The sequence below is a fragment of the Buteo buteo genome, chromosome 5 (genome assembly GCF_964188355.1).
Source record: "Buteo buteo chromosome 5, bButBut1.hap1.1, whole genome shotgun sequence".
NCBI classification, from domain to species: Eukaryota; Metazoa; Chordata; class Aves; order Accipitriformes; family Accipitridae; genus Buteo; species Buteo buteo.
In genome coordinates this window covers 29,588,324-29,614,276 of record NC_134175.1, presented here as the reverse complement: position 1 = coordinate 29,614,276, position 25,953 = coordinate 29,588,324, and the positions used below count along the sequence as shown (strand labels likewise).

The window sequence follows — 25,953 nt, the reverse complement described above, 5'->3', positions numbered from 1 at the left end:
GATACATAAAACAGAATAAAGGGCCCCTTTAGCATTTTCTAACACAGCATGAATATTAAATTTGGTTTCCTTTCTAGCTTTACTGGATGGCCAGTGTGAGGCAAAGAAATAATTGTGGTGAGCAAAGCTAACTAAAGAATTGAACAATTAAGTATATATCCACAGGAATATGGCAAACAAAAATTCTTTTCCTTTCAACCAGTTAAGTACTGTGGTTATCATCGTGTACAACAAACTTGCAGATCATCAGAAGACTCAAAAAATAAATTCCAAAACAAACAAACAAACAAAGGTTCTGACCTTTTCATCATTGGTAGTAGACTCTGGATGAGGTAAAGGACTATCTTGATGAGTTGTCTCTACAACAGAAGGTTCTTCAATTTTATTTCTTATAATTGGTGTTGCAAGAGGAGACAGATCTAGAGGCATCTAAGAGCAACAGTGTAAAGCAAAATTACTGTAATTACTCTAAAAAATTAAAATATGCAAGAAAATGTAAACAACTAAAGAGAAATATCAGCCTTATAACAACAGACAGGTGCTGATGTTTGGAAGATCTTGATGCAGATGCATTACCAGTCAAGGCTATTTTTCCAGCATCTGCACAAACAGTAACGCTTCAGTAACGCTTGGTCTTTCAATACCAATGTCAAACCAAGTATTTTCTTCTTGAAAGTTAAAACACTCTTAAAGTTTCTCTTTCCCCAGTCACAGGAAAATTATAGCTGAGGAAGGACTGTGCTACACTTAAAAATTACAGTTAAAAGAAGGTATTATCCTTCTATAAATTATTGTATCACATGCTACAAAGCACAAAATCCTCACTACATTTCCAAGTTAAGAAAGCTACAGTGGACAATTAATTTCAAACTTATTGCAGCAAATAATTATTGAAAAAGCAAGTTTTATGTTACTACACAGATAAAATCCACCAGGACATCTGAAATACCACAAAGAAATTAAGTTATAAAATTACTTAAAGCAATACTTTAGATTTGAAAGCCTATACTCCAATCTGGTCTGCTATACACATACTTCTGAAAGAAACTTCCCCCAAAGCTCATCTTGTATTTACATTCTTCTAGATGCTTTTTTCAATTCAATTCCTAGTTTTCCTAAGGAATATATTACTAATGGGCAGGGAAGACTGTTAAAAGTGGAATCTCTTTTCATACCACGTCTGAATATGAAATACTACAGAAAAAAACCCCCAACTATCAACGCCCTAGAAAGTGTGCTATTATGGCAAATTTTTCCACCCCTTGCCATGATTGCTTATGTATATTAATCAACCAGAAATACGGCAGGACTGTGTTTCTTCTCATAACACACAGGGTAGCTTGGAAAATTAGTATAAATGAAAAAAATTGCTAAAATGTTTAAAATATTTTGCAATGCCTATTACCTCTTCCAAGGCAGTGGTGAATTACACAGAAAAGACAGTATTAGTAAATCCAGAATTGGTATTACCATATGTAGTGTTTTAAGAACAGTTAGCATACACCAATTTAAAAAAAAAATTAAAAATAATGATTTGGTATAGTTGTGGTAACAAAGCAAGGGTAAGGCTTTGTAAGGAATGGATAATAATCCATCCTATTCATGAGTACCTATTAAAATCTTTATTGAAACAAAGAAAACGCAGATAATGATTCTACAAAATCTGTATACACAAGTACAAAAATACATTTTTTTATCACTGCCTCTGGAAGTCAACCAGGTAATCAACCAAAGGCAAAATTTTTCAAAGGGGACATTGAACAAAATTTTTCATTTGCAGAAGTGTTTAAATGTTTGGGCCCCTAACCAGTTATGACTGGGAAGTACAAAAATAAATAGAAGAAACAACATTTAAATGTATGGGAAGTTCCTCATAAAACCATGAAGTTGCTAAACAGATACAGTCCAAATTTTTCCTCTATTTTGATCTGTACATTAAGAAAAAAGTAGATGTTTAGGTTGTGATCAATAATTTATCAGCAAAAGTATATTCACTATATGTTGAAATCAATTATAACCAAATTACTGACAATTCTTTAAATCTAGTTAGTATTTAACTCTGATTATCATGACTATTGGTTCTTCGAATAACATTGGTATTTTAAAACTAAGCAAAATAGTCAGTGTTCACATACTATTCTTTTCACATTGGTTTCTTGCAAATGTATGTTTTTCTTTCTGCAAAACCTCTTTACTTTTCAGAATTATTTTCTGCTTATTCAGGGTCTAATAAAATTTGAATCAAAGCTAATGATTAACTTTAACAGATATAGACTAGATACTTAAAGAATTAAGAAAAAGTCAATGTGTTCCATTGTCCATGCTAACTATGCAAAATTAATCAGGTAAACTAACCTTGAGAATAGTAATCTTAGATTTGTATTATCTCCATACAACATATACAAGCAGCTGGCAAATGATTATTGGTATAGTTTAGAAGGCAATATATAAATCCAAAGTTTGCTTTTTGAAATGGAATTTCTGATACAAAAAAAGTAGAAGTTCTGAGAAGAAAAAGTTTTTGAACATACTTTCTTAATGTCATCTTCAGAAGCCTTTTTAAACTCATTTTCAAAAGGACTTGCTAATTCATTGAATAAGCCCACTTCTTCACAGTTCTTCAAGAATCGAGTTGGTGTTGGAGTCTGATCTGAAATGAAGTGTACAAAACCCCCAAAATTTTATTTTAAAAATACCATTTATTAACCTACTTATCGTAAATATTTTTCAGAATAAAAGCAAACAGAAAGAGACAACGTGGTTAAGAACTCTCTTAGGCATTGCAAGCAGGCTCCTTCCTGCCTTGCAGGGAGGCCAACCAGAAGGCATACTCCACCTGCTGGAGACAAGCAACTGAAGTTTGCAAACCAGTAAGCCCCTTATAGTTTTGGGAGGGTATCAAAGCATTTCTTCTGCCTGTGTCCAGAAACCAGAGGGAGCTATTCTCAAGTGCCTAGTCTAGCATAGCAGATCACTTCAGTGAGCAAGCAGGCTCTATTTTCAGACAAAGATAAGGCCTACGCGAAGGCTTTAATTAAAAAGGAAAAAAAAAAGAGAGAGAGAAAAGTGCACACCTCACAGACAGTTTACTCCTTTCTTCTCATATTGCAAAAAGAACAGTGATTACTTTCAAGTGTGTGGAATTTCTAAAAGGAAGTGTGATATCGTACACAAGATTGTACTGACTCCTATGATGCCTGTATAGTCAAGCTGGAATCATAAGACTTCTGCTATCTGGGTGACTATTGCATGAAGCAGTTTCAAAAAAGCCTTTCTATGAAGTTTTTGGCACTATGTAAATTCCCCCTTTTTCACTTACCAGATCAAAATTAACCATGTTTGTCACAAAGTTACCTGCATTTAAAATATTGTAAAGTGGTATTATGTGCATCTTACTAACGTAAGCTGGCATTTACGACTAACAGTTCATACGCTGGAATGTGGCTGCAAAAACAGACACTGCCATGGTTTCATTCTCAAACACCTGATTATTTGATAGGTCCCCTTTCTTAGGGTAGCATTGCTGAGGATCACGTTTAGAATTTCAAAATGCATAACTGCTGGTTTAAGAGTAACAAATTTTTTTGTCTGCTAATCCTAACAAATTAGCCACTGATAAGGAAAAAAATTCAGAAAACATCTGAAAGCCTTTGTGAAGTTCATTTAGGCTGCTGCACCACTGAAAAAAAACCAGTCTGACAGTAACTTTAGAATAATTAGCATGTGCTATCTTCATTCAAGAACTTTAAAATTTATAATGCAATCAATCATCCACTGGTGATTACTTCTGATCCTGGACACACAAAAAAAGTTAGTTACAACTGACCAAGGGTATACCATGAATTCAGAGTTGGAAATACAGTAAAAGTATTTTGAATTGAAGTTAAAATTAAAACAAAAAATTTGTATCTTTCTTCTACTATGCCATTTAAAGAATAATAATTACCAATTCATTCTTCTCACGTTACCATAGTATGTAAAAAACCACTGCATATTTTAAAATTGAAGAGACATGTAGTATCAACCAATAATTAAAACTTAAATACAGTTTAATCTACTTATAAATCCTGTTAGGCACAGCCTTTGTTAGTGTGTGTTCTTACTGAATGCTTATTACATAATTTAATCAATTATTAAAGTACTGACAATTGAAAAATACTTAAGATCATGTATCAGATCCAAATAAAAGTTACTTACGGAGAATAATACTGGCTTCAAATTCTGACAAAAGCTAATTATGTAAGAAAATATTGCCTAAGCACACATGGCAGAAAACTATAGTGAAGAAAATGTTTCATATTCTCTTATCATAAGTCTATGCATTATGTACAGAAAATACATAAAATGTATGCCCATTCCAGCAGAGAAGTGAATAAACTAGTTATAAAAGCATATACTAACCAGCCACAATGACACTATCATTACGAGCCGGACCAAATTTCAGTGTCATCTCATGTTTATGTTTATGGACAGCCAAATGATCCTCATTGGTAAAACGCTGCAGCGGAAAGTTTTAAGAAACAGTTGTAATTTTGAGTGTGAACAAAGTAAATGCAATTCTACAGAAAGAAATTTTTACAACACGTAAAATTATCATTACTACGTTAACAGACAACCCTCTTAGGCAGATATATCTCGCTCCTTGGTCAACAGTACCAAGCAGAAATATTATAAAACTCAAATGATGTTCATAGTAACTAAATAGCAATGATACCAGGGAAATGGTAGTATAAGTACCTGCATTTGTCAAAAGTCCAAGATAAAATTTCAGAGTGCTGCAGACTTCATCAACTGTTAGCAAACAGCCATTTGCTACACTAATGGATCTCGACAATGTTTAGTAATTGATTACCACTATTTGATTTCTGTATTGTGTGTATTATCACAATAATGAAAATTGACCTGTAATCACAGACTTCACTGTATTTAATAGCATAAAAATAAAATAAAGCAGAGCTCCTGCCCCTGACCATTTACTACATAAAATAAGAGGCAGATAGAGTGGGAAACACTGGAACAATGTCAGACAACTGAGAAGCTGTGAATGAACTAAACTTACTGCATTTTAAAAATCTCTCAAGTTTTCAGAATTATGCCAGTTTTGTGCATACTTCCCCCAAAATCTGGGATACCTTCTTAAAAAAAAAGCAGTAAGCAGAAAAAGTAAGTGCTGTAAAAAGACAATCTTACTTTTAACTATCTTGAAATTTGCTATGCATCTGTAGTTGTGAGTAAAGTTTTTCAACTGAGATAATATAAGAAAATGTTTCCCAAGATGCAGGTTTCTGAAAAGGAACACATTTTACAAAATACTCAAGTTCTTTTCTTTGTGAACATTTGAATCCCAAATTATGTTTCTGATTATTCCTCAATAATTTAAGTCATTCCACTTTTATCTTGTAACAGATACACACCAAGTGTTGTCTCTCAGAAAACAATACAGAAAGCTTAGTTGACCTCAGAGTACAGTCATCCAGGATATTTCTGTGAGAAAGCACATGTTATATGGGGAACTGAGAGGGAAATTAAAAATGCAGGATCACTGAAAGACAGGTCGATACAGGCCAGGCACTTTTTTTGTTAGAGCTCTGTTGCCAAGGGTTCCAAATGGCCAGCTCTCCATAGCTCCTGTGCCTTATCTCTAGATACAGCATAAGCCAGGAACTTTGGTGTTCTATCACACTAAGAGACTTAAGTACATCTTTCTGTCCCCACTATGTGATGGACAGGCTCCTTCAGAGGGAATAGGATCTCCAGATCCTGACTCCCTCTCTGTATTCTATAGTATTAGTTGGCATCTGGAGAAGCCTTGCCCATTTTCAGGACATGAACTTCTCACTTCTTCACTGGAATCAAGGACTGCTGTAGCCCCATGATGCATCTTCTATGAGATTTAGTTGCCAAACACTTCTGACAGAGCTTACTTTGAAATGAGATTCAAATAGGATGGGGAAAAACATGTTGACTAGGAGAAGGCAGTCCTCTTCTGTTACTTTTGATGTCTCTGAACATGTTAGACATCATAAGAAATCTTAGTCCTTTCCCACTTTAAATACAGAAGGCTCCATTAACATAACATTAGTGCTGTCATTCATTGTAAACCCAAGTTTTCAGAATAAAAATGAACATATTTTGAAGTCAAAATCCAAATAAATCCAAGTGCCCTAATATAATGTAAAAATACAGCTTAAGAAATCAATTCTATATAAACGCAGCAGAGATAATACAATGAAAAAAATTCAGCATGCTTAAGAAATTAATTCTATATAAAGGATGCAAGGATGTCCTCATGCAGCAGATAATGCAAATTAATTTATTTTCAGGTTACTAAATTAAAGGGTTAAGACAGCTTCCTTTTAAGCAACCATCTGCTAAAACACTCAGTATTTTTACTTTTCTGCTCACATTCAGCTCTTTATCTACTAATGCTATTAAATAGAATACATTAAAACTACAATAGGAATTGAAATACATTTTGTGGCATGCATACTGTTAGCATCTTCCTATACACAAAAATATATATAAATAAAAAGTTATGCCATTAAATATTTGCCATCACCATAGTTGTGAAGATTAGTGACAAGCAAGCTTCACAATGAGCTCCCCACTAACATTGAAATATTCTGAAAAATATAGGTTACCTGATGTAAAGTAGGATGTTTCTTGATTTCTTTTTTTTTTAATGAAAGCAAATAAACCAGGGCTAACAAATGAAATTACTTTCAGCTCGGAAAGAGTAATTTAATTAGGTTTTTTCTTCTATGGATAGCATTTTCTGAATAAACACACAAAATGCTAGAAATTCTGGCTGTCACCTGCTTTTCAACAAAACATAGATACTTTCTACCAATTATCATAAATCCCCCTTTCTTCAATCCCTAGAAATACATATCACTTTTACTTTCATCAATGCTAATAACTTCAAGTCAGACCCTTACCTGGCCACATCCAGGGGCAGTGCATAAAAAGGGTTTGTCATCACTCATATTCCACAGGTCGTTGTGCTACCTGTATTGAAATGAGAATGGAACAGATTTTACAAGTATTGCAACAAATTAGCAATACATTAACATCCACAGGATATCTTAATATTCCATGGGCAGGAATTTCTGCCTTCTGGCTACACTAAGAATCTAAATACCCAGGATTCAATAGAGTCTGCATTCCAAGCTCTGTCAGGAAGGTACACAAAACCCCAATAGAGACATAGTAGGTTTTGAACATACATCTCAATCAGAAAGGCAAGTATTTGTACTTAACATGACTACTTGCAAAAGTATCTGAAAATATAGTAAGACAACTTGTTACTGAAATAAAAATACATTGTAATAATGATCCAATTGCTACAATTAAGAAAAGAACAAAGAGCAGCAGACAATCCCAAGTAGTCAAGGACACAGTGCCAACAAATGAGAAAAAGTGGTTGATTCCTTAGCCTTTTCATAATCTTTACAGCTCATCTTTAAAGATAAGTTAGCAGATAGCCCTTTATGTAAATTGTTACAAATTAAACTACAAAAACATGTACTTTAGTAACGTTTCAGCTGTACAACTAAATTACCAACCGGCTAAAAAATATTTAAGATGTAATAGATATTAATTATATTTTGTGCTGTTTTACGTACTTGCCACACTTACTAATACACATACCTGCCAGATTTCACTTATAAACCTGTTTCATAGGGCAAACTATCATATCCTCCTTTTCATGGCAATGAACTGTAATTGAAAGATGATATTAATTATTATGCATGTTAAACATGTAGTAATACATGATTTTGTAAAGATAAATGATATAATGCCCACAATTCACCCATGAAACACAACAGCTTTTCAAAGAAATGGTTTACTTCGATACATGCTCTAATTAGTTACACTTTCTCTCAGACAGAAAGACAGGCTTCTACTCTCTCATCCTGCAAGCACAGAACAAACATAGCAAGGTAGTATCACTCTGCTTCAGGGAGCGAAAGAGGGACGCAGACAGGATTGAGCCAGCGTGTGCTGGACAAAGCATAAAACTAGTATGTGGATGTTGTGACATCAATGACAAAAAATAATAAAGTTCTGGTACAATGAACATATAAAATAAAGATATTGTTGTCACATCACTAAACCCAATAGTGGTAACTAATCTCAACACTCTAAGTTACCTCATTTTAAGGTCAAGTAATGAGGGGTGGTGGGGGAGTTGAATATACCAAATTAGCTTATTAGCCAGGAGATGACAAGCACTCTCAACCCATCTGTGGCTTTACCCTGGAGGAAACACATTCATCTTTAAATATGAGTATTTGTATGGAGATCTAACAATGTTAGTTCTGAACACTGCTTAGCTTGATGAAGCAAATAAAGATGAATAAAGATGTCTTTATGATTAAAGATCATGAGCAGAATAAATCCATCTCTCCCCCAGCAGGCTGGTCATGAAAACCTACAATGCTTCTGAAACTGTCTAACCATCCTAAGAATGTATACTTCTAGTACACCACTTAGCACTAGGCACAAGACAGATCAAGTAAGCGTAAGCAAATAATTTAAGACTTAATACCTCAGAGATCTGTAGGGAACACACTACCTGATCCTTTTGCCTGCAACTATACAGTAAAAAACTACTGTATAGACTTTTTGGATATTACTGCAAGAAGGAGATCCCAGTGTCCTTGGTCATGGGCACCAATAAGCAAAGAAGCAAAACGTGGAGTGGAGGAGATTCCAAAGTGTCACTTTGAAATATATACATTCAACAGAACGAGGATACTGAGCTGAGATCACAAGCCAAGAAGAGATGAATGGCTGCCAGAAACTTTAGAGCCTTTGGCACTGACAACTTGTGGAAACATTTATGTCCTGAAGAAAGGATGCCAAAGCAAATCAGGGATGGAGATTGTTCTGCTGTTCTTTGCAAAGAGTTCATAACCTGTCTCAAGTTTCTGAAGGGATGAAATATTTCTTGAACTGTTCAAACTATGAACTTGGTACTGTCACCAATCAAGAGCATTAACAAGGTTATGGACAAGTCTGAATGCTCATGACTAAGGCTTCAGGGTAGAAAATAAGGTCCTTACCAATGAAGCTGTAGGATTACATCCTTTTATTATCTGGACACTTAAAAGCTATCTCATGAGCTTATTATCCTTGTTCACCTACGCAACAGTCAGATTTTTTAAAATGCAGGTTCAAAACTAACAGAGTCAGTCTCCTTTAGATCTCAAAAGGAATTTGCTTTGTTAAATCTTGATCATGGGGCACCATATAGTTATATATAGCTACAATATACACACATGGATATATACTATGAGCAGAAGTTATATCAGAAATGTCTGAAGGTGCAAGAAACAACTCTTTTTTTTTTTTTTTATCCAAAGGATGAAGAGTTTGATTAACAAAAGTGCATGTAGGGCATTTTTTCCACTCTGTTACTACACCTTGTTGTCAGTCTTTGACAAGTGCATAGTATCAGTCATAAAATCTACTCCATCGATACTGTTAGTATTTTTCTTAGGTCATAAGCTGTAAAGATCAAATTTTCAAGTCTGCTCATTTTCTCTTTTAAAGGAATATTACCAAAACACGTATCTGCATATGAAGTCATTACCTGATTCCATGTTTTGGTTTGTGATGCCTGTGAATTCTGAATGCCCGATTTATACACTAAAAATCAATCCTTGTGAAAAAGAAAAAAAGTATTGTCCTCCTGGCAAACTTACTGGAAAAAAAGTTGGAGATAAATTCATTTCCTGATCTTTATAATATTATTTGACTGCAGGCCACAAGGAATTTTGTGAGGTAATGCCTTGTAAAGGGATTCCAGCTAACATCTGAGGAAAAAAAAAAAGTATCTTGAAGCACTGAAATTTTTGCACTTAAAAGAGAAAAGAAGTTCACTCATGCATTCCAGCAAGACTTCGGACATCATAAATCTAAACAGAAACTGGATCTGACAGGATGGGGAAACAAAGGGCTCGCATTCGTTACTGTAGCCAAATTGGTAAGGATTGTATTTACCTATTACAAAGACAAATGCAAAGCTTGCACCTAGAACAAAGTAACTCCATGCAACAGTGCAGGCTGAGGGCCAACTGGCTGTCAAGCAGCTTTGGGGCAGAACCTGTAACTCCTGGTGGACAACAAACTGAACATAATTCAGCACAATGTCACTTACAGCAATGAAAGCTAACAGCCTACTGGGCTGAATTACCAAGAGCATAGCAAGCAGATGAAGGGAAGTGATTACTCTCCGTTATCTGGCACTCATGAGGCTACAGCTGGAGTGCTGTGTCCCGTTTTGAGCCCCTCAAGACAGATGACAAACTGGAAAGAAATCAGCAGGGGCCCCAACAAAATAGTTAGGAGGCTGGACTATTACATACAGGAGTATCATGAAGCAAAGTTTGTTCAGCATGGAGAAGGAAAGCTAAGGAAGGATCTACTTGCTGTCTTACACTACCTAATGTATTGTTATAGAGAAGACAGATCCAGACTCTAGGTAGAGTACAACAAAAGGATGAGCTGCAACATTCACAAGCCACACCAAGAAGGTTAAGAGCAAGTATAAGGGGGTCAGGGATTAAAACCAAAGAAAAAACCACACAGTGAGGGCAGCTGAACACTGGAACAGGTTGCCCAGTGGGGCTGTGGCATCTCCATCCTTGGAAATATTCAAAATTTGAGTGGACAAAATTCTCAGCAATCCAAGATAACTCTGAAATTTGAAGTATACCATAAAGACGTAGCTAGAAACAGAGGTCAACAACAGCAAAAGACAATCCAAACTTGGGTAACGTTCTCACAGCTTTAGAAGACAACAGCATGGTTAACTTTACAGCTCAACAACTGAAACTGCTGCTGCTAGGGAAAACAAACAAACAAACCCCATCCTTTGCCTCCTCTTTTCTTTCTGGATTGTTTATTGTCTGACTGGAATAACAAGACTAACACACAGAAGGCCAATTTTCAGAAAAGAAGTTTGTGATTGCCACTCTGATTTCAAAAGGCTATTGGAGATTGACTGCTCTAAGAGAGAATATCACAGTAAAAAAGAAGAATTTAGAAAATACTCTTCCCCTGAAAACCAAAATAGCAACTTAAACGCCATCTTGACAAAAATGTTACTCACCCGACCAAATGAGAAATGAAGTATGTAAACTAAGCCAATCGCTAGAGATGAATTATAGCCACCTTGGATTGTTACCCAGGCAACAGCAAACACCTTGTCCCATAGAAAAAAGATGGTTCCTGAAGCAATCCAATCTGAATGTGAAATTCTAGCCTTAACTTATCTCTTCAGATAAACTGAACAGTCCAGTGAAATGATTCTTACTACCAGTCCACTGAACTGCAACTTTATTCTGTAAACCTTCCAATCCTAAATTCCTTTTAGTAGCATAAAGAAAGCCATACATAGAATTCTTTTGAGTTACACTGAGAAACAGGATCAGAGCTGAACATGGGAAAACCATGAAATAATCTCAGCAGTATAATCAACTTTGGTACTTAAATCAGAAAGTAATCTCACTTTTTTGGTGTTTGCTCCATACTTTCAACACAAAGGTAAAATACTTCCATATCATGCCTACTTAAAATGTCATAAATGTCTTTTATCATTTTTGGAAACCAAACTGTACAGTAAAATATATAAATAAGTATAGATATGTGTTTAAAATATATATAATACAGAGAAATAAAAACAGGTTTGCAAGCAATTTAGTAATATTTAGGACAGTGTACTTATTTAAAAATTAAAGATGTTTCTATAGAGCATCATGCTAATGTTTATCTAAATGTGCTACAAAAATAGCTTCAACAATTATTTGTATATTTTTATAAGACTTTAATTAAACATCTTAGGTACACTTTTTGGAAACTTTTACTACATACTCTGAGGCTTGCTTCTAAAATACCTTCCTGTAGACAATTTGTGAAAGAATAGAAACACACACTGGTTTAAGCAATGTCTTGTTGGCTTATTTTACTGTTAAAGGTTCTTCTGTTTTCTCTCAATTCCCTACATACAGGAGCATGGAAAACACAACTGACATCTTGTTTCAAATTTTTTTTCTACTAAACATTTAAATGGCTGTTTAAAAATACATACATATTGATAATCCTTGCAAAAACCTCTCCAAATGTGCTGAGAAAAATCGTTCTTCACACGTACCTAGTAAAGATTCATCAGACTTGTAGCTAAAGTCTCTGAACACTTTACCTGTATAAAGCATGCTGTATGCCAAAAGACCTCTATGCACTAACCTGCTCATGGCCTGTGCAGTTTTACCCTGTGATAACCTATTCTAAGCACTGTAGCAATACAGAGACTGCCTTCCTGTAACATCAGGTCTGACACAAACAGCATGGAAGAAAACAGCCTGAACTGAACACAGAGAAGACAGACAACTATAAAAATACCAATAAAAAAAAAAAGAAAACCTTAAAACTTTTCAACGTCAGCGTTCCTCTACTGGCCAGCAAGCAAGAAGAGATGCACACTCTCACAGGTGTGTCACCCCCCTAAACTTGACAGTCCATAGAGGACAATCTGACAGTCTGCCAGCTACAGTAGTAGCCGATTTATCTACTACTGCTTACATGTGATGCAAACCCAAGTTTTGCAGCTAGACTGACCACTTGCACGTGGCTCCAACTCCAGAAACATCTGTACATAATGGTTTGAAAAAAAAAAAAAGTTGGACAAAAACTGTATTAGACCATTGAGACAAATCAGAATTATAGTCCATCAGCATCAAGGCTCCCCTGGGTCTATACATTGCAAAGTGCTTAAGTTACAGTATCAGTGATGTATTTTCCTACGGATGTTTGCATTTCCTCAAGACCGATTGTGTCTATTCAACATTTCCTTTATTCTTTACATTTGATCTGGGATTGTGCCCCTTTCTACTGCAAGTTACAAACCCTTACAGTACACAAAATTATTAACTCTTCATAAGCTTTTCTGTAGATCTCACCATAGTGTGTAATTGCTTTAGGTAGTATAAGATTTTTAAGATTTTACTTTAAAGCTTCATTTTATAATGGGAAACTGAAACATAAAAGGGCAAGGTCAAAATTTCAAGCCTTTATCAACTTTTAAGAGTTCTACTTGAGGTGCGTACTTTTTCAAAGTAAAGTGGACTGAATATATTTGCCACAGTAAAGAATAACATTCTTAATGGTTACCTGAAGAGCTGAATTTAGTGTTTTGCTTGGCTCCATACAAGAATTTTAACAGACATGCTTCTTTAGATGAGGAGAAAAAAGAGAACTATTTTTGTTTTCCAAATTTAAACACTTCAAAATTAAGAGAGATAGCTTTCTCATGCAACTAAACAAATTAACGCAAATCAAAATGAACAGGGCACCCTTTATACTTTCAGTACTTGCATACAGCACTGCACAGCATAAATTTTAATCACCTCCCACATTTGAGCCTATCTTTATTTCCACAATTTTCTATAGAGGCAGATTTACAAGTTTTGCTTTCAGTAAAAATCAGAAGTTAGTATGTTGAAAACACCACTTAAAAAGAAGTAATATAAATAAATAAAATAAAAATTTGTTTTTTAAAAGAAAAAAAAAATCATTGTTCCACTTACCTGGAGGGACTGGAACAGCTGGTTTTTTTCAGTTTCCTATAAAGCAAAAGAAGAAAGGTGAAGCAAAAGCAGTGTAATTAATACTTGACCATTACAGTCCAGTTTCAAAAGTGTTCTGACTATTTGTATAATGCCACAGAATTTAGCATACCTAAAAAAGAAAACTGAATGATGAAGAGAATGGAGGAGAAAAAAATTGAAAAATAAAAACATTCCTCCTCATAAAGAAAGTGGGATCACCAGAAAGTAGCTCAGTAGATTCTGCAAGAAAACTATAAGCCATAGTCCAGAATATTTCAAAGTTGTAAACCTCAAAACTGGAGAACAGGAAAATGGGAACTCCTTCTTCACACTTCACTGCTTAATAGAATTGTTGTGCTGTTTCCAGAAGACACATGATCTGTTTCAGAGAGTTCTGGGGAAGAATAAGGAAGAATGTAATGCCTGCAGCATAATGCTCAGATTTTTTCTTTAAAAAAGTCAAATGCTGGGCACTTTTTTTTGTTGATGTTATTAGTTAACTGCTTGTAACTGATGTCTGAAGTTAATTCCATACCTTCCATGGTTTGTCTAAGATTCTGTAAAGGGTAGAGCATCTGGACAAGAAGAAAAGATGTAAGAAGTGAGGACAATTGACTTAACAAGTTCAAATAAGAACAAGAAAGCCAGCTGGACAGATTGTCACATGTACAGAAACAAAGCAATTAAGTCACTTCAGCTTTGCTGAAGGAGCAGGCTTTTTCGACATGAAGGTACACTTCTGGTAAACAGAGAGCACTAATGGAATAAGGAAAGGTCCTTAGGCCTAACGCTTCCTGTTGGCTGAATATGGCAGCTCCTACGTCTACCCCCAGCTTAAGTATTTTTCAGAGGTGCCTTGATCTTTCTTTGACTTACTGGAAATTCATGCTGTGTGAATACAGCTCTTGTAGATAAGTGAAAGGCCAATGAACCTCAGAGAAGAAATACACAGGGGTTAATATTCCACCAATCTTTTCACAATTTACTTAGAGATATATTAGGAGTTACCTTCTCCAGCTCACTTCTCTAGGTTTGAACATCTTAATATTGTCCATCAACCTAACAACCATTAGAAATCCAATCTCTTTTTGCTACATTATTTCAACAAATTAAAAAAAAAATCTTAACAAAAAGTTACTTCATTTCTACATTTTTTCAGACTGCATCCCTGAAGTGTACCATTGAATACAATAATTAAGAAAGTAATTTAAAAAAATCTTTAAATATATCATAAATATCCCACTACAGGATTCCCAATAGCCATTAAAACAGAATGATCTTTTTCCTTCCTCTAAGCAATAATATAAATGACCACTGGCATCCATCTAGAAAGGGAAACATACTAGACTGCTTGGAATAACTTACTTAAGTGAAGCTCCTATCTGAACTGAAGCTAATGGAAAAGTTCTCAGGCCGAACTGAAACTGACACAGAACAAAGTTGGAAACAGTACAGCATAAACTTGAAAAAAAATATATTTATTGCACAGTTATTAAATATCAACTCATATTTGTATCACTAACTATATCCAATGCCTCCTTAGAATGCACATGATTGATTTGAAACAAATGTAGTTAAGTTATGCAGAAGGACAATGATAACTTGAAATCTATTTGTTATTCCAAAGAAGTTAATAGTATTGAATCATGCTTGGCCCTTTGAAAACAGTTAATGCATTATTTTTATACAGAAATTCAAGATTTTAAGAAACCATAAAAAAATGTTGAGATTAGACGTAATATATACATTTTTAAAGTTAGTAAAGCTTCTCAGAGCTAAAAATGTGCATTTCTAAGTTTAATTAATACTGGAAGGAAAAAAAAGAATACCTGATGACAGAAAAGGAATTTTAGGCACTAGATATGCCCAAAATTTAATTTAAAAAGATTCAAAAGAGTATAACTTTTCAGGTCGCTCAACACTTCGTCACAAAACAGAAGTAGCACGAAAACATTATTTATAAAATTATGTATGATCAAATTTAAGACCTGAAAGCACCTTACGTTAGATGCTGCATACTCTAGAAGTTTCTGGAAAAAGACATACCAAACATGTTCATATTTCTAGAATTCAAATCAGGATAGAAATACCATCTACACTGTGCAGATCAAAGGCTCAACTAGTTGATTAAGTATTAGCATGCAATATCAGTAGTAAAACATAAACTCATAATGGATTTTAAAAAAGCTACTTCACTCCATGTACACATCAAGTTTTTTGTATTATTTCACATTTCTTTTGATGCATTATATAACAAACAGTCCCTGACAAAGCTATGATTTTGTTTCTTATTAAGACAACTTTCCGATTTTGATTCTGGAATGTGGAATTTAAAAAATTCAAGTAAATGCCTAACTTGACTATAGTTAGTCCCTCTGAAATTAAGTCTGCAACTGGATGTCCATTAATAGACAGTAACTTATGTTTCAGTGGAAGGCTGAAGAAATTGCATCTAGAACACTTATGGAGGACTAGGACCACAAGGAAGGGTCCTCCTCATCCTACCAGCTAGGGCTGAATTTAGCATCTAAGACAGACCTAGCAGTATTACGAACTTAATTTCAGCAACATTTGTTTTTATTACCTCTATCTAGCTTTACACTCAGCAAGAGATTGGGACAGGACATTCACTGCCATGAGCAAAATACAAGAAAAAAAAACAACAAACCATTATTTTAAAAAGTGGAAAAGAAAATACACTTTGGCCATATTCAGGGTCGCTATTTGGAAAGTAGCAGATGATTCAGAATTTCCAGCTTTATTAGAATTTCTCATTCTACTGCAAGGAAACAGGTGACAGTATCAGTACTTGAAGATAAACATCTCTGGGAGAGAGCAACCTAATGAAAAGCAAAGGAGTGACACACAGCACATGGATGGCGCATGGAAACATACTCATGGATCTAACTCCAAGAATAGGGATGCAAAAAGATTGTAGAATGAATAGAACTGCAGAAGCAACATGGCAGCACGCATATCTCCTAACTCCAAACATGAAGTTGTATTGTGGCATAAAACATCTGTGCCTAAAACACCCTGCAGCCATCACTGCTTGAGGGTCTGCGATGTGTTTTTCCACGGGAAAGCTTCAGAGGCCTTTTATTAAAGCAACTCGAGAGGCATAACGCACAATAACAGGCAAAGTCAAGAGGGCAACTGGTCCAGAAGGTCCACGTCCGTGGCCAGATCCCAGGCAGGCCAACACCTCCCTCTGATGCAGAAAAGCTGTTCTTACCCCCCCGCCCCCAAACCGTACCCCTCTCGGTGCCCTCCGCACCGGCACCGCGCCCGGACCAAGATCTCCCTTCAGAGCAGAAGATGGATGCGGGGAGAGGCCTCCTTGGAGCTGAGATGAGGCAGAAAGGCCAGGCCTGCCTGCCCCCTTCCTCCCGCCCTCCCCCCTGCCTTTCACCCCCCGCCGCGGGCCGGGCCGGGGCCGGCGATGCCCCCGCGGGGCGGCCCTCTTCCGGATGGGGGGCGCGGGCAGCTGCAGCCCCCTTCACCCGCTCGCCTCCCCGTCCCGTCCCGCTCCCTCGGGGCGCCCGCCAGGACCCCTACCTCCGGACGGGTAACGGTCTCCGCGACGCCGGCCGGCCCGGCCCGGCCCGCCCCGCCCCGGCTCTAGGGGCGGCGGGAGCCGCAGGCCGCGGTGGGGGAGGGGGCTGCCGCGGACAGGAGCGGCGGCGCCATGTTACTGCCTCCCGGGTATCCCCCGCCTACTGCCGAGCGGGGCCGCTCCCTCCCCTCCGCCCCCGGTGCCCTCGCCCGCACGGGCGCCGCCGCAGCGCGGAGGGAGGAGGAGGAGGAGGAGGAGGAGAAGGAGGAGGAGCCGCCGCCGCCGCCGGGCCGGCGCCGCGCTCGTGTTTACAAACTCACCCCGGGAACGCGGGCCGAACCGCACATTAAAGGCCGGGTCCCCCACAGGCTTCCGTCACTTCTCGCGATAGTTCGGCCGACATCTCCGCGGGCAGCGGGGAGGCGCGGGTCACGTGGCGGGGAGGGGCGGCGCGGAGGACGGCGCGCGCCGCTGATTGGGCGCTGCCGGCGGGGCGGTTGGGGACGGTGTGGCCGGAAGCGCCAAGTGCCTGGGTGTGGCCGGGGGGGTGGGGGGAGCCGCGAAGCGGCTGTAGCTAAGCAGGCGCGGCGCGGTCCGCCCGCGGACGGGTGACCGCGGCGCCGCCTCCCTTGCGAGCGACCTGCGGCGCCAACGGCAGCTCTCGCCTCGGCGGACGTACGGGTTCCGCTCCCCGCTGCACCAGTCCCGTCACACGGCGACCCCGCACTCAGAGCGCGAATACGCCCCCGTCCCTGCCGGGGACCCCCAGAGGATGTGGCCGGTCGGCCGAAGACTCCGCTGGCCACATCTGGGCAACGCATCCGCCGCGGGAGCCACGCTGAACCGCGTCTGTCTGTGCGCGATCCAGCACGTCGGGCAAAGCTGCTGCGGAGGGAGGGAGGGAGGGAGGACGGACTTGTGCGGCCGTCCCAGACGGGGAGCTCGGAGGACGAAGCGCCCGTCCTCCGCTGCTGGTTCTGCAGGAGGGCCGGCAGCGGCTGCTGGGGGAAGGCAGCAGAAAGCGCGTAGAGACTAAACCACGGCAAGGCTTTGCTCAGCGGCAGCACTTGCTGTGCTTGGCACGCCTAACTTCTGGAATAATCAGCCCTCCAAAACCACATACTGGCTATGTTCCTTTGGTTTCCCCATCTCTCTGCACACCACAACTCTCATGCCAGGAGCTAGGGGTGAAGCTGTGGTCCTCTTAAACATTCACCTTTTTAACACTGTGTCAAAAATGCTGCAGCACTGTACAATGAAGGGAAGCACCTAAATTTTACACAGAAGGAACTAGAAGCAATTGGATGCATTAAAAAAATACCATAATCCTATGTTTAGTATGTGCTCTGAATCACACATGAAGTTTTAATTCTATGCCTGGGTATCATTTAGAACTGTCATCTTTCAAGTCTGGAACTGATCTGAGAACATGAGACTATGAATAACAAAAAAAAAAGACTTCTAAAAAGTAGTATTAGTTCCAGTAAATCACATTTTGTCCAAGTTTCCCTGAGCTTGCAAAAGACGATATAGTACGTTTCCTTTCTTCTAAATTGCTTTCATGGGCACTATACAGCGCTTTTGCAAAGTTCTTTGAGATAAGGCGGGATAAAAAACACTGCATTAAAGTACACTGTTTACTTAAAGGTGGAATTATTCTTTACTGTAAGCAAGTTGCAAAGGGCTCAAATGTGAGTGCAAAATGAGAGGAATAGAGATCTATCTTTCTTTGCAGAACAACCAAGAGCTGTATTTGAAGTAAGTATTTTTCAGTGGCTTAGATCTACCATCACATGGCAGCCATCCTGAACCTGAACAAAAAACTGAACTGCAAGTTGTTTGCCTTTCTTCAGTCTGAAATTGGTGCGAGAAAAACACAGGGGAAGCAGGAAAAAGAAAAAAAAAAAGCAGCCGGATGGAAAGGATGAATCCCTTTTACCTGCAGCAATAACTTAAGGGTGTAATTGGTAACATAAACATTCCCTCCATTATATGTAACACTACTGTGCACATCACTTTCAGAGGTGGAATGATGTCTGATCTACTGGACAGCAGGCAGAACAGTTATTCAGACAATGAAGATCTCTGCATCAGCCAGCTTCATCTTCAACACTGAAAGAGGAACACAGTCTTTTGATCTGGAGAACCTGTAATACGAATTTTCAGAAGTTGGCAATCTCTAAGGTCAGCATGGTCCATGTCAGAAGAAACTGTGAAAAGGTTTCAGGGAACTGAAGCCTACAGTATCACCTCATAGAACTCTATCTGGTTTCTCTGACCTATGACAAAGATTTCTTGATATAAACTCATACCGAGAAGATCAAGAGTCCTTCATCTGCTGCTTCCCAATCACTACATAGAGGCTGGGTTTTCTTTTTTTGTTAAAACCATTTAATCTTTTACACATTTACAATTGTCTCTTGCGAGCATTTTAGGAAAACTGAGAGTATTTTTTGTCTTTGTAAGACCACTCAAATTGACTGAGCTGTTAAAGTGCTCAAGTAACCACTGAAACTAAGCTCTGTTTTTAAACAGGGGAAAACAGAGGAATAGAGAGAGGGAGTTAATGTGCCTTGTGATCACTCAGATGTGAAAATCTGCCCATCACTCATTGATTCTAAGCCCCTTATTGTCTATAAGGTGGATAATCCCCTGCGTGAAGGTTTGTTGCCACGTTTTGAAAGTCCTTGATTAGTCTTTATCTGCAACACCAAGATCTGATTCTTTCGAGATTGGCGTAAACAAATTGCAATTTTGCTTGAGTTTGGCCCATGTTTACCAGTTTAAGAGTGAGTTAAAAGGTAACAAGCTTTGGGAAACGCTGCTACTAAAATAGACAGGCTTCACATCCATATACTGGGTCACCCGAGATGTTTGCTGCCCTTCAGACAAGGCTGATCATAGGGAAAAGGGTACATGTTGACAGGGTGAACCACAGGGGAAAAGATGGGATGTAAATCCAGAAATCGTTATTCAAACCTGATTCAAGTGGTGAGTCAGCTGGCTTTCTTATCCAGGTTATGGAGCAATAGCTTAGCAAGATCTTCCTTCTATACCAAACAGACAATTGCAACTCAACAGAACCATTTTACATGCAAACAAATTGCTAAGTACAATTAACAGAGCTGGAGCTAGACTTAACCAAGACAAAGTTTGAAGATCCTAGTTTGGCCAAATCCCAGTGACAGGGAAATCTGAAGCTTGAATTAAGCTAGTCCACTAGACTAGTCCACAATACTAGGAAATATGGATTGCCACCTCAGATGCCTGCAGAGATCTCTACAGTACTGAAAGAACAGAATGAAGTTCCATCACCTACCAGAAGGAGAGCAATACACAGATGAGCTTTAGCCTAGAATTCTAGTAATCATTATCTACCTTTCACCAAGGGCAAATACACTGTATGTCAGCTCTGTAACAGAATAGCTTACGAGAATGGATAATAAGTTCATAAAATAAACACTGCGTGAGCACACACCACACAGAAGATAGCTGCAATATGCTTTACCTCCTACCCCTCTCTCACCCCCCGCAAAACCACTTCCAGACCTAGTCAAGTAAGGCACTACTAATACTGTGCTAGAGCTGACTATTTAAAGATGCTGCATATTCTACACTCCTAAACCTCACATATATAAAAGGATGTTCTCTGTAATTTACACAGTAACTTTTAATCCTTTTGAGAAAATGACTATTGTCTCCTAAGAACTTATACGGAAAATAACTTCTCATGCTAGGTCCAAGTTAGGCTACATGAATCATTTAGGTTGGAAAAGACCTTTAAGATCATTGAGTCCAACCCTTAATCTAAAACTGCCAAGTCCACCACTAAACCATGTCCCAGTGAACATCAATTTGGTATCTGACTCCAGATGAAAACAAAGGTCTTACCTGCACCTCACAGTGATCTGAGAGCCACTAGACATTTCTCCACTTCCCCAGGGATAGGCGGTTTACAGTTAAAAGTTTCCTAGATTTAATTCAGTAATTACCCATTTAACAGCAAGATGACAAAGCTTGTAACAAGCCTGCTCACGTTCTTCCAAGGTTCAGCTTATATTTTGACAGTGATCAGATCTATTATTTAATGTTCTGAATAAAGTTTGAGATGCCATCAACCCCCCCACCAGATTAGTATATAGTAGCACACAGTATATTGCTGTAAGTGTAGACAACACTGTAAATGCATTTAGATTGTTAGAAGACAGATACTGTGAGAAGTAAAGCTTGATACTGCAGGTACTTTGTTAATAAAAATGCTTTGATCCTACTGCTCTTAAAAGAATTTGAGAGAGAACGCAAGGCTGACTTTACAAAATTAGGAAGCTGGAAATTCTCCCTTTTAATTAGATGATACCAAGAATGCAGTAACTAAGTAAGAGTATAATGTCAATGTGCCACACTTAAATGTCTTAGACCAACCTAAAGCAGTCAACAGTTTGTTCAACTGGGACACTGGTCAGAACAAAGTGGAAAATTTTTACCATGGTGATCAAAATTTATAGTCTAACTGAGAACTGAGGCAAAGAGACTTTCCTATCACAGATTTGTCCTTCTATGAAGAGGTGCCAGAACACCTTATGTGCCACCTAGCCTGAGAAAAAACCAAATTGTGCACAGAAACAGCTCTGAATAAGTTTGAAACACAAGTGAAGGAACAAGGCCAGCAGTATAGCCTTTCACATTTAGTCTGTGTATCCTTTGAACTTTCAAAGATATGCCACATTGATTTTAACAAACAAGCAACATGCCCATATATATTAATAAATAAAATGTTTGACTTGAAGTCATTATTTGAAGGGTCCTACACAGTATGTCATTATCAGGAGAAATCCATGGTGACTGAATGACAATATGCTGTCTTCCAGACATCCTAGCGAGAAAGATAATAAATGCAGGCAACAGGTTGACAGTTAAAGTTGTTATCTTTAATGAAATGACTTTGGAAATAGCATCAATTTCCATGACACCAACATTTTGGGAGTCCCATAAAATGCAGAGTTACATTCCAATGCCAGTATCACAGGCAGATCTCCTTTCACATGGCAAACAGGATCAAGAAAGCAACCATCAGACAGAAGAGACCCATAGCTTCCGACAGGGCAAATCCCAGGATAGCATATGAGAACAGCTGCTGCTTCAGAGAAGGATTTCTAAAAGAAAGTGAAGGTGTAAGACCTTTTTATCTTTACAATTAAGATGTTTTTCATACAGTTTAACATATCTGACAGATTCAGAACCTCATATGTCCTTGCCACAGATTCCGTAACAGGAAAATCCAATAAACCCAAGCTGAAGTAATTTTTAGCAAGGATTTCACTGAAGACAAATGAGTTGGCAATTAAGACTAGATTTGGTTTATGCAGATTGTATATGGCTTTTCCAAATGAGCACAGTTTTTGTGACTACATGCATGTACGCTTTTGAATTTGACTTCTCTACATCCACCCATGCAGGAACTATCAGCACTATGCTTTATAAATTTATTTCACATCTGTGACATTAGAACTATATTCCAAGGAAGTTCGCGTGTTTAACATTTTAAGTAGCCCTCAGACAAAATACAGGAACTGAAACCACCTAGAGCAAAAAACAGAAATACACAGCAGTTTGTTGCAAAAATGCAATGAATTATCCCTCCAAGAAGTGTGTGGGACAGAAGAAAACCCCTTCAACATAATACTATGAAGTAATGTTCTACAACTTCTTATTGACATATTCATGCCAAATTCAAAAAAGGAGACATCAGTTTTGTACTGAAAACACTTGTTTCTTCAAGTGGAAAATGAACTTCCTTGTTTTCAGTAGGGCTTAATCTTTATTAAGACTTAATTAAGTCTTAACCAGTTGAAAGAATAAAGACAACCATGAAACCTTCAGTAAAGCTTTTTTTATGCCTGTATCAGTTCTGATCTTTCATGGTACCATGTAAACTATTCCTACTACAGGAACACTGTAAACTTATCTGGAAGAAGTTCATCCCGACTATAATTCCCCACCCTCACCCCCTTCAGATTTCTAGAAGGAATGATTACTCATTCGATAAAGTAATTACATATTCTGAGATGCAAAGCTGAATGCATTGGAAAACTGAGTTAAGCATCCATTTCTAAACAACCACCACAAACAACCACGCAGCCTAAAGCATACAAACTCACATTACTTATTACCAGTTTTCATACAGTTTGTTTTTAGGACTTGTCCCCTCAAATGGAAGAAGATCCAGGCTAGATTTTTAATTCAGTTCTGGAACTGAATGCTCAAACAGTGGACTTCAGTGACCGAAACACTGATCAAGTCTAATGACCTCATTTCTTTCATGTCTCTTCTCCAGGCAATGTACAAAGTTGTGAATTTAACAACAGAGCCATCCTGATGAATATACTACAGTTTCATATGATTCTATTTAGCCATGTTTGTCATTAATAGTGATTATTAACAGAGTTTATTGTAGTGCCACCATCCTTATGACAACTTAACTTATGTGGGGGTGCTGTCTCAAGATACATCTGCATGCAATTCAAGAGTTTTATAAGAGAGAGATTGATTACCTGGCATAACCAATGATTAGACTACCGAAGACTGTTCCAATACCAGCACCAGAACCAGCCACACCTACTGTGGCAGCACCAGCACCAATAAATTTGGCAGCAGTGTCAATGTCCCTGCTGATAGCACTAGTCTGGAATTCTCTAAGTGCTAGTCGGGAGACAGTATTTTGGGCCCCATTAAGTGTTGAATTGCCCTAAGAAAACAAAACATGAAAAAGCATTATATTCAGACACAGACCATTTTCTATGACCACTTTGATAGTGTTATTCTGCAGTTTTAAAAATTGTATTAGATCCAATGTGTAGCTCCTCTTCCAAGTGATGAGACTATAACTAAGAGTTAAAAACTTCAGAATGTTACCTGTTCCACCTGAAAGCAATCAACTTTAAATGTGAAAGACTTCTCAGGGGAAAAAGCAAGACAGCAACAAGTATTATTAGGTGTTTGACTTAAAGCAAGTTTAACACTATAGATATTTGAGTTAGTACAAGTGAACTCCAGGTTGAGGACATTTAGGCTCACCAGGTAATTTAGGAAGATACAGAATTTTGTTTATAAGGTACCTCTCCATTCTTGACCTCTGGCCTAGACAACACAGATGCCGAAATTGGTCTGTACAAGAGTCTTGATCCAGCACGGATCTGCAAGAGGAGGAAAAAAGCTATAAAAAAAAAGAAATATTTGATCACACCTGTTCCCATAGCATAGTCTACAAGATTATAAGGCTATTATCTCTTAAGCCATTTATCTTACTTGAAAGGCAGCAGTCTGCATAGCTGGATATACAATCAATGATACAGAAGGAAACACTGCCTTGCAATTTGATAGCACCATTTTCAGGAGACATTATTGCAAATAATGACATCATTCAATGAACCCGTACACGCGTTATACTGACAGAAAACGTAGCAAAACAACAACAAAAAAAGCCAGACAGACCAACAGGCAGTCATATACATTTTGAAGTGAAAGAAGAAAAGCCATCAAGATGAATTCCAACGTTGTTAAATGCACAGATGTAACCTAGACTTTTAAATCTAGCGAGGCATAAATGAATGAATCCTCTTTCACAAGCGGCCTGCATGTGTCCTTGGGCTTCCAGCAGTCTAAGGTCATACCGGCTCTTGCACAAAGCTCTTCCTGCAAGGGAAACCTGTGCCTGCACCATGCAAAACGAGACATTCTGCGGGCTAGAGAGAACATTTTCAAGCAGAACAGTCCCGTGTCTCTGCAAGGGCAAAAAATCCCGGCCTTGCATAGGACAAGCAACAGGCTGGAGTTTGACCTACAGCAAGGCACAGAGCGCACCAGGCCCAAGAGGTTTTCGCTGCGCTGCCCTCCCCCTTCACCGCTCGTGTGGGAAGGCCCCTCACCTTGGCAAAGGGCCCTGGCCCACGCCAAGGAGGCGGGAAGGAGAACCCGGCCCTGCCGCAGCAAGCCCCCCCACCCACCCCTTCGCACTCGGGCGGGCAGCCCTCGGTACGGGCTCACTCTAGGGGCCTGCCGCGGGGCTCAGAGGCTCAGACCCCCGGGCGCCCCGCGACCTCCGCCGCCCCCGGTGCAGCCCGGGACGCGGCCAGCGAAAAGGCCCGGTCGCCGCCACTCACCAGGGAGGGCGAGGCGGCGAGCTTGGCGCAAGCGAACATCTTAGCGGGCGCCGTCCCGGGGGCCACAATCCGGCGTCTCTGCGGAGAGAGGGAGAGGGTGAGGGGGCCGCGGCGGCGGGCGGGGGCGGCGATGGGGGCGGATGGCGCCGTGCCGCCACTCACCCTCTCCGGCTGCCGCACCTCGGAGCCGACGGGGTGGGGCGTCTCTACGCAGGCGCGGCGGGGCCGGCGGCGAGCGCCCGGATGCAGCGCGGCGGAAGGGGGCGGGGCGCGGCGCCAAGGTCACTTTGTACCGACTCTATTGGCAGCGGCGGGGGGCGCACGGCGCCTCGCTCCGCCCCGCCCCGCGTCGGCGCAGGCGCGAATCGGGCTGCGCCCAGCTGGCCACGGGGACGCAGCCGGGGGGGCGGGGCGGGGCGGGGCGGGGCGAGCGCTGCAGGCGTGGGCGGTGACGCGGCGGCGGCTCCGCTCTGGGGCTCGCCGGCAGCGAGGCCGCGAGCCTGGCGGTTGGGAGCGTTGATGTGACCGTTAGGGCCGTTAGCCGGGGCTGCACACCACGCAGTAGGCCCAGCCCGGCGGCTTCGCTCCTGCTGTAACCCCGCGTTCGTGGGCGGCGGGGGCTGGC

The 25,953-nt window shown here is 39.6% G+C and overlaps 2 protein-coding genes across 8 annotated transcripts in view; both read right to left on the bottom strand.

The window, feature by feature from the left end:
• ATF2 (activating transcription factor 2) overlaps nucleotides 1-17,576 on the bottom strand; it is a 52,939-nt gene extending 35,363 nt beyond the window's left edge. For 2 of the 7 annotated variants that reach the window (XM_075028400.1, XM_075028404.1), the window contains exons 1-7: nucleotides 17,490-17,576; nucleotides 13,593-13,628; nucleotides 7,651-7,719; nucleotides 6,939-7,008; nucleotides 4,402-4,498; nucleotides 2,532-2,650; nucleotides 301-429 (exon numbers count right to left, since the gene is read on the bottom strand). In XM_075028400.1, the coding sequence (XP_074884501.1) occupies nucleotides 301-429; nucleotides 2,532-2,650; nucleotides 4,402-4,498; nucleotides 6,939-6,986 (393 nt within the window). In that variant the 5' untranslated portion in view covers nucleotides 6,987-7,008; nucleotides 7,651-7,719; nucleotides 13,593-13,628; nucleotides 17,490-17,576. Of the gene's footprint in view, nucleotides 1-300; nucleotides 430-2,531; nucleotides 2,651-4,401; nucleotides 4,499-6,938; nucleotides 7,009-7,650; nucleotides 7,720-9,710; nucleotides 9,822-13,592; nucleotides 13,629-13,902; nucleotides 14,008-17,171; nucleotides 17,442-17,489 lie in introns of those variants that run through there. The other 5 variants (XM_075028405.1, XM_075028407.1, XM_075028402.1 and 2 more) reach the window with 4 other exon arrangements.
• Nucleotides 17,577-22,075: 4,499 nt separating this feature from the next.
• ATP5MC3 (ATP synthase membrane subunit c locus 3) lies at nucleotides 22,076-25,548 on the bottom strand. The gene is made up of 5 exons (XM_075028408.1): nucleotides 25,491-25,548; nucleotides 25,329-25,406; nucleotides 24,285-24,362; nucleotides 23,721-23,914; nucleotides 22,076-22,322 (listed from the first exon to the last, which is right to left on the bottom strand). Exons 2-5 carry the CDS (start codon nucleotides 25,365-25,367, stop codon nucleotides 22,208-22,210), a joined length of 426 nt encoding a protein of 141 aa, XP_074884509.1. The 5' UTR covers nucleotides 25,368-25,406; nucleotides 25,491-25,548; the 3' UTR covers nucleotides 22,076-22,207.
• Between the last annotated feature and the right edge of the window lie 405 nt (nucleotides 25,549-25,953).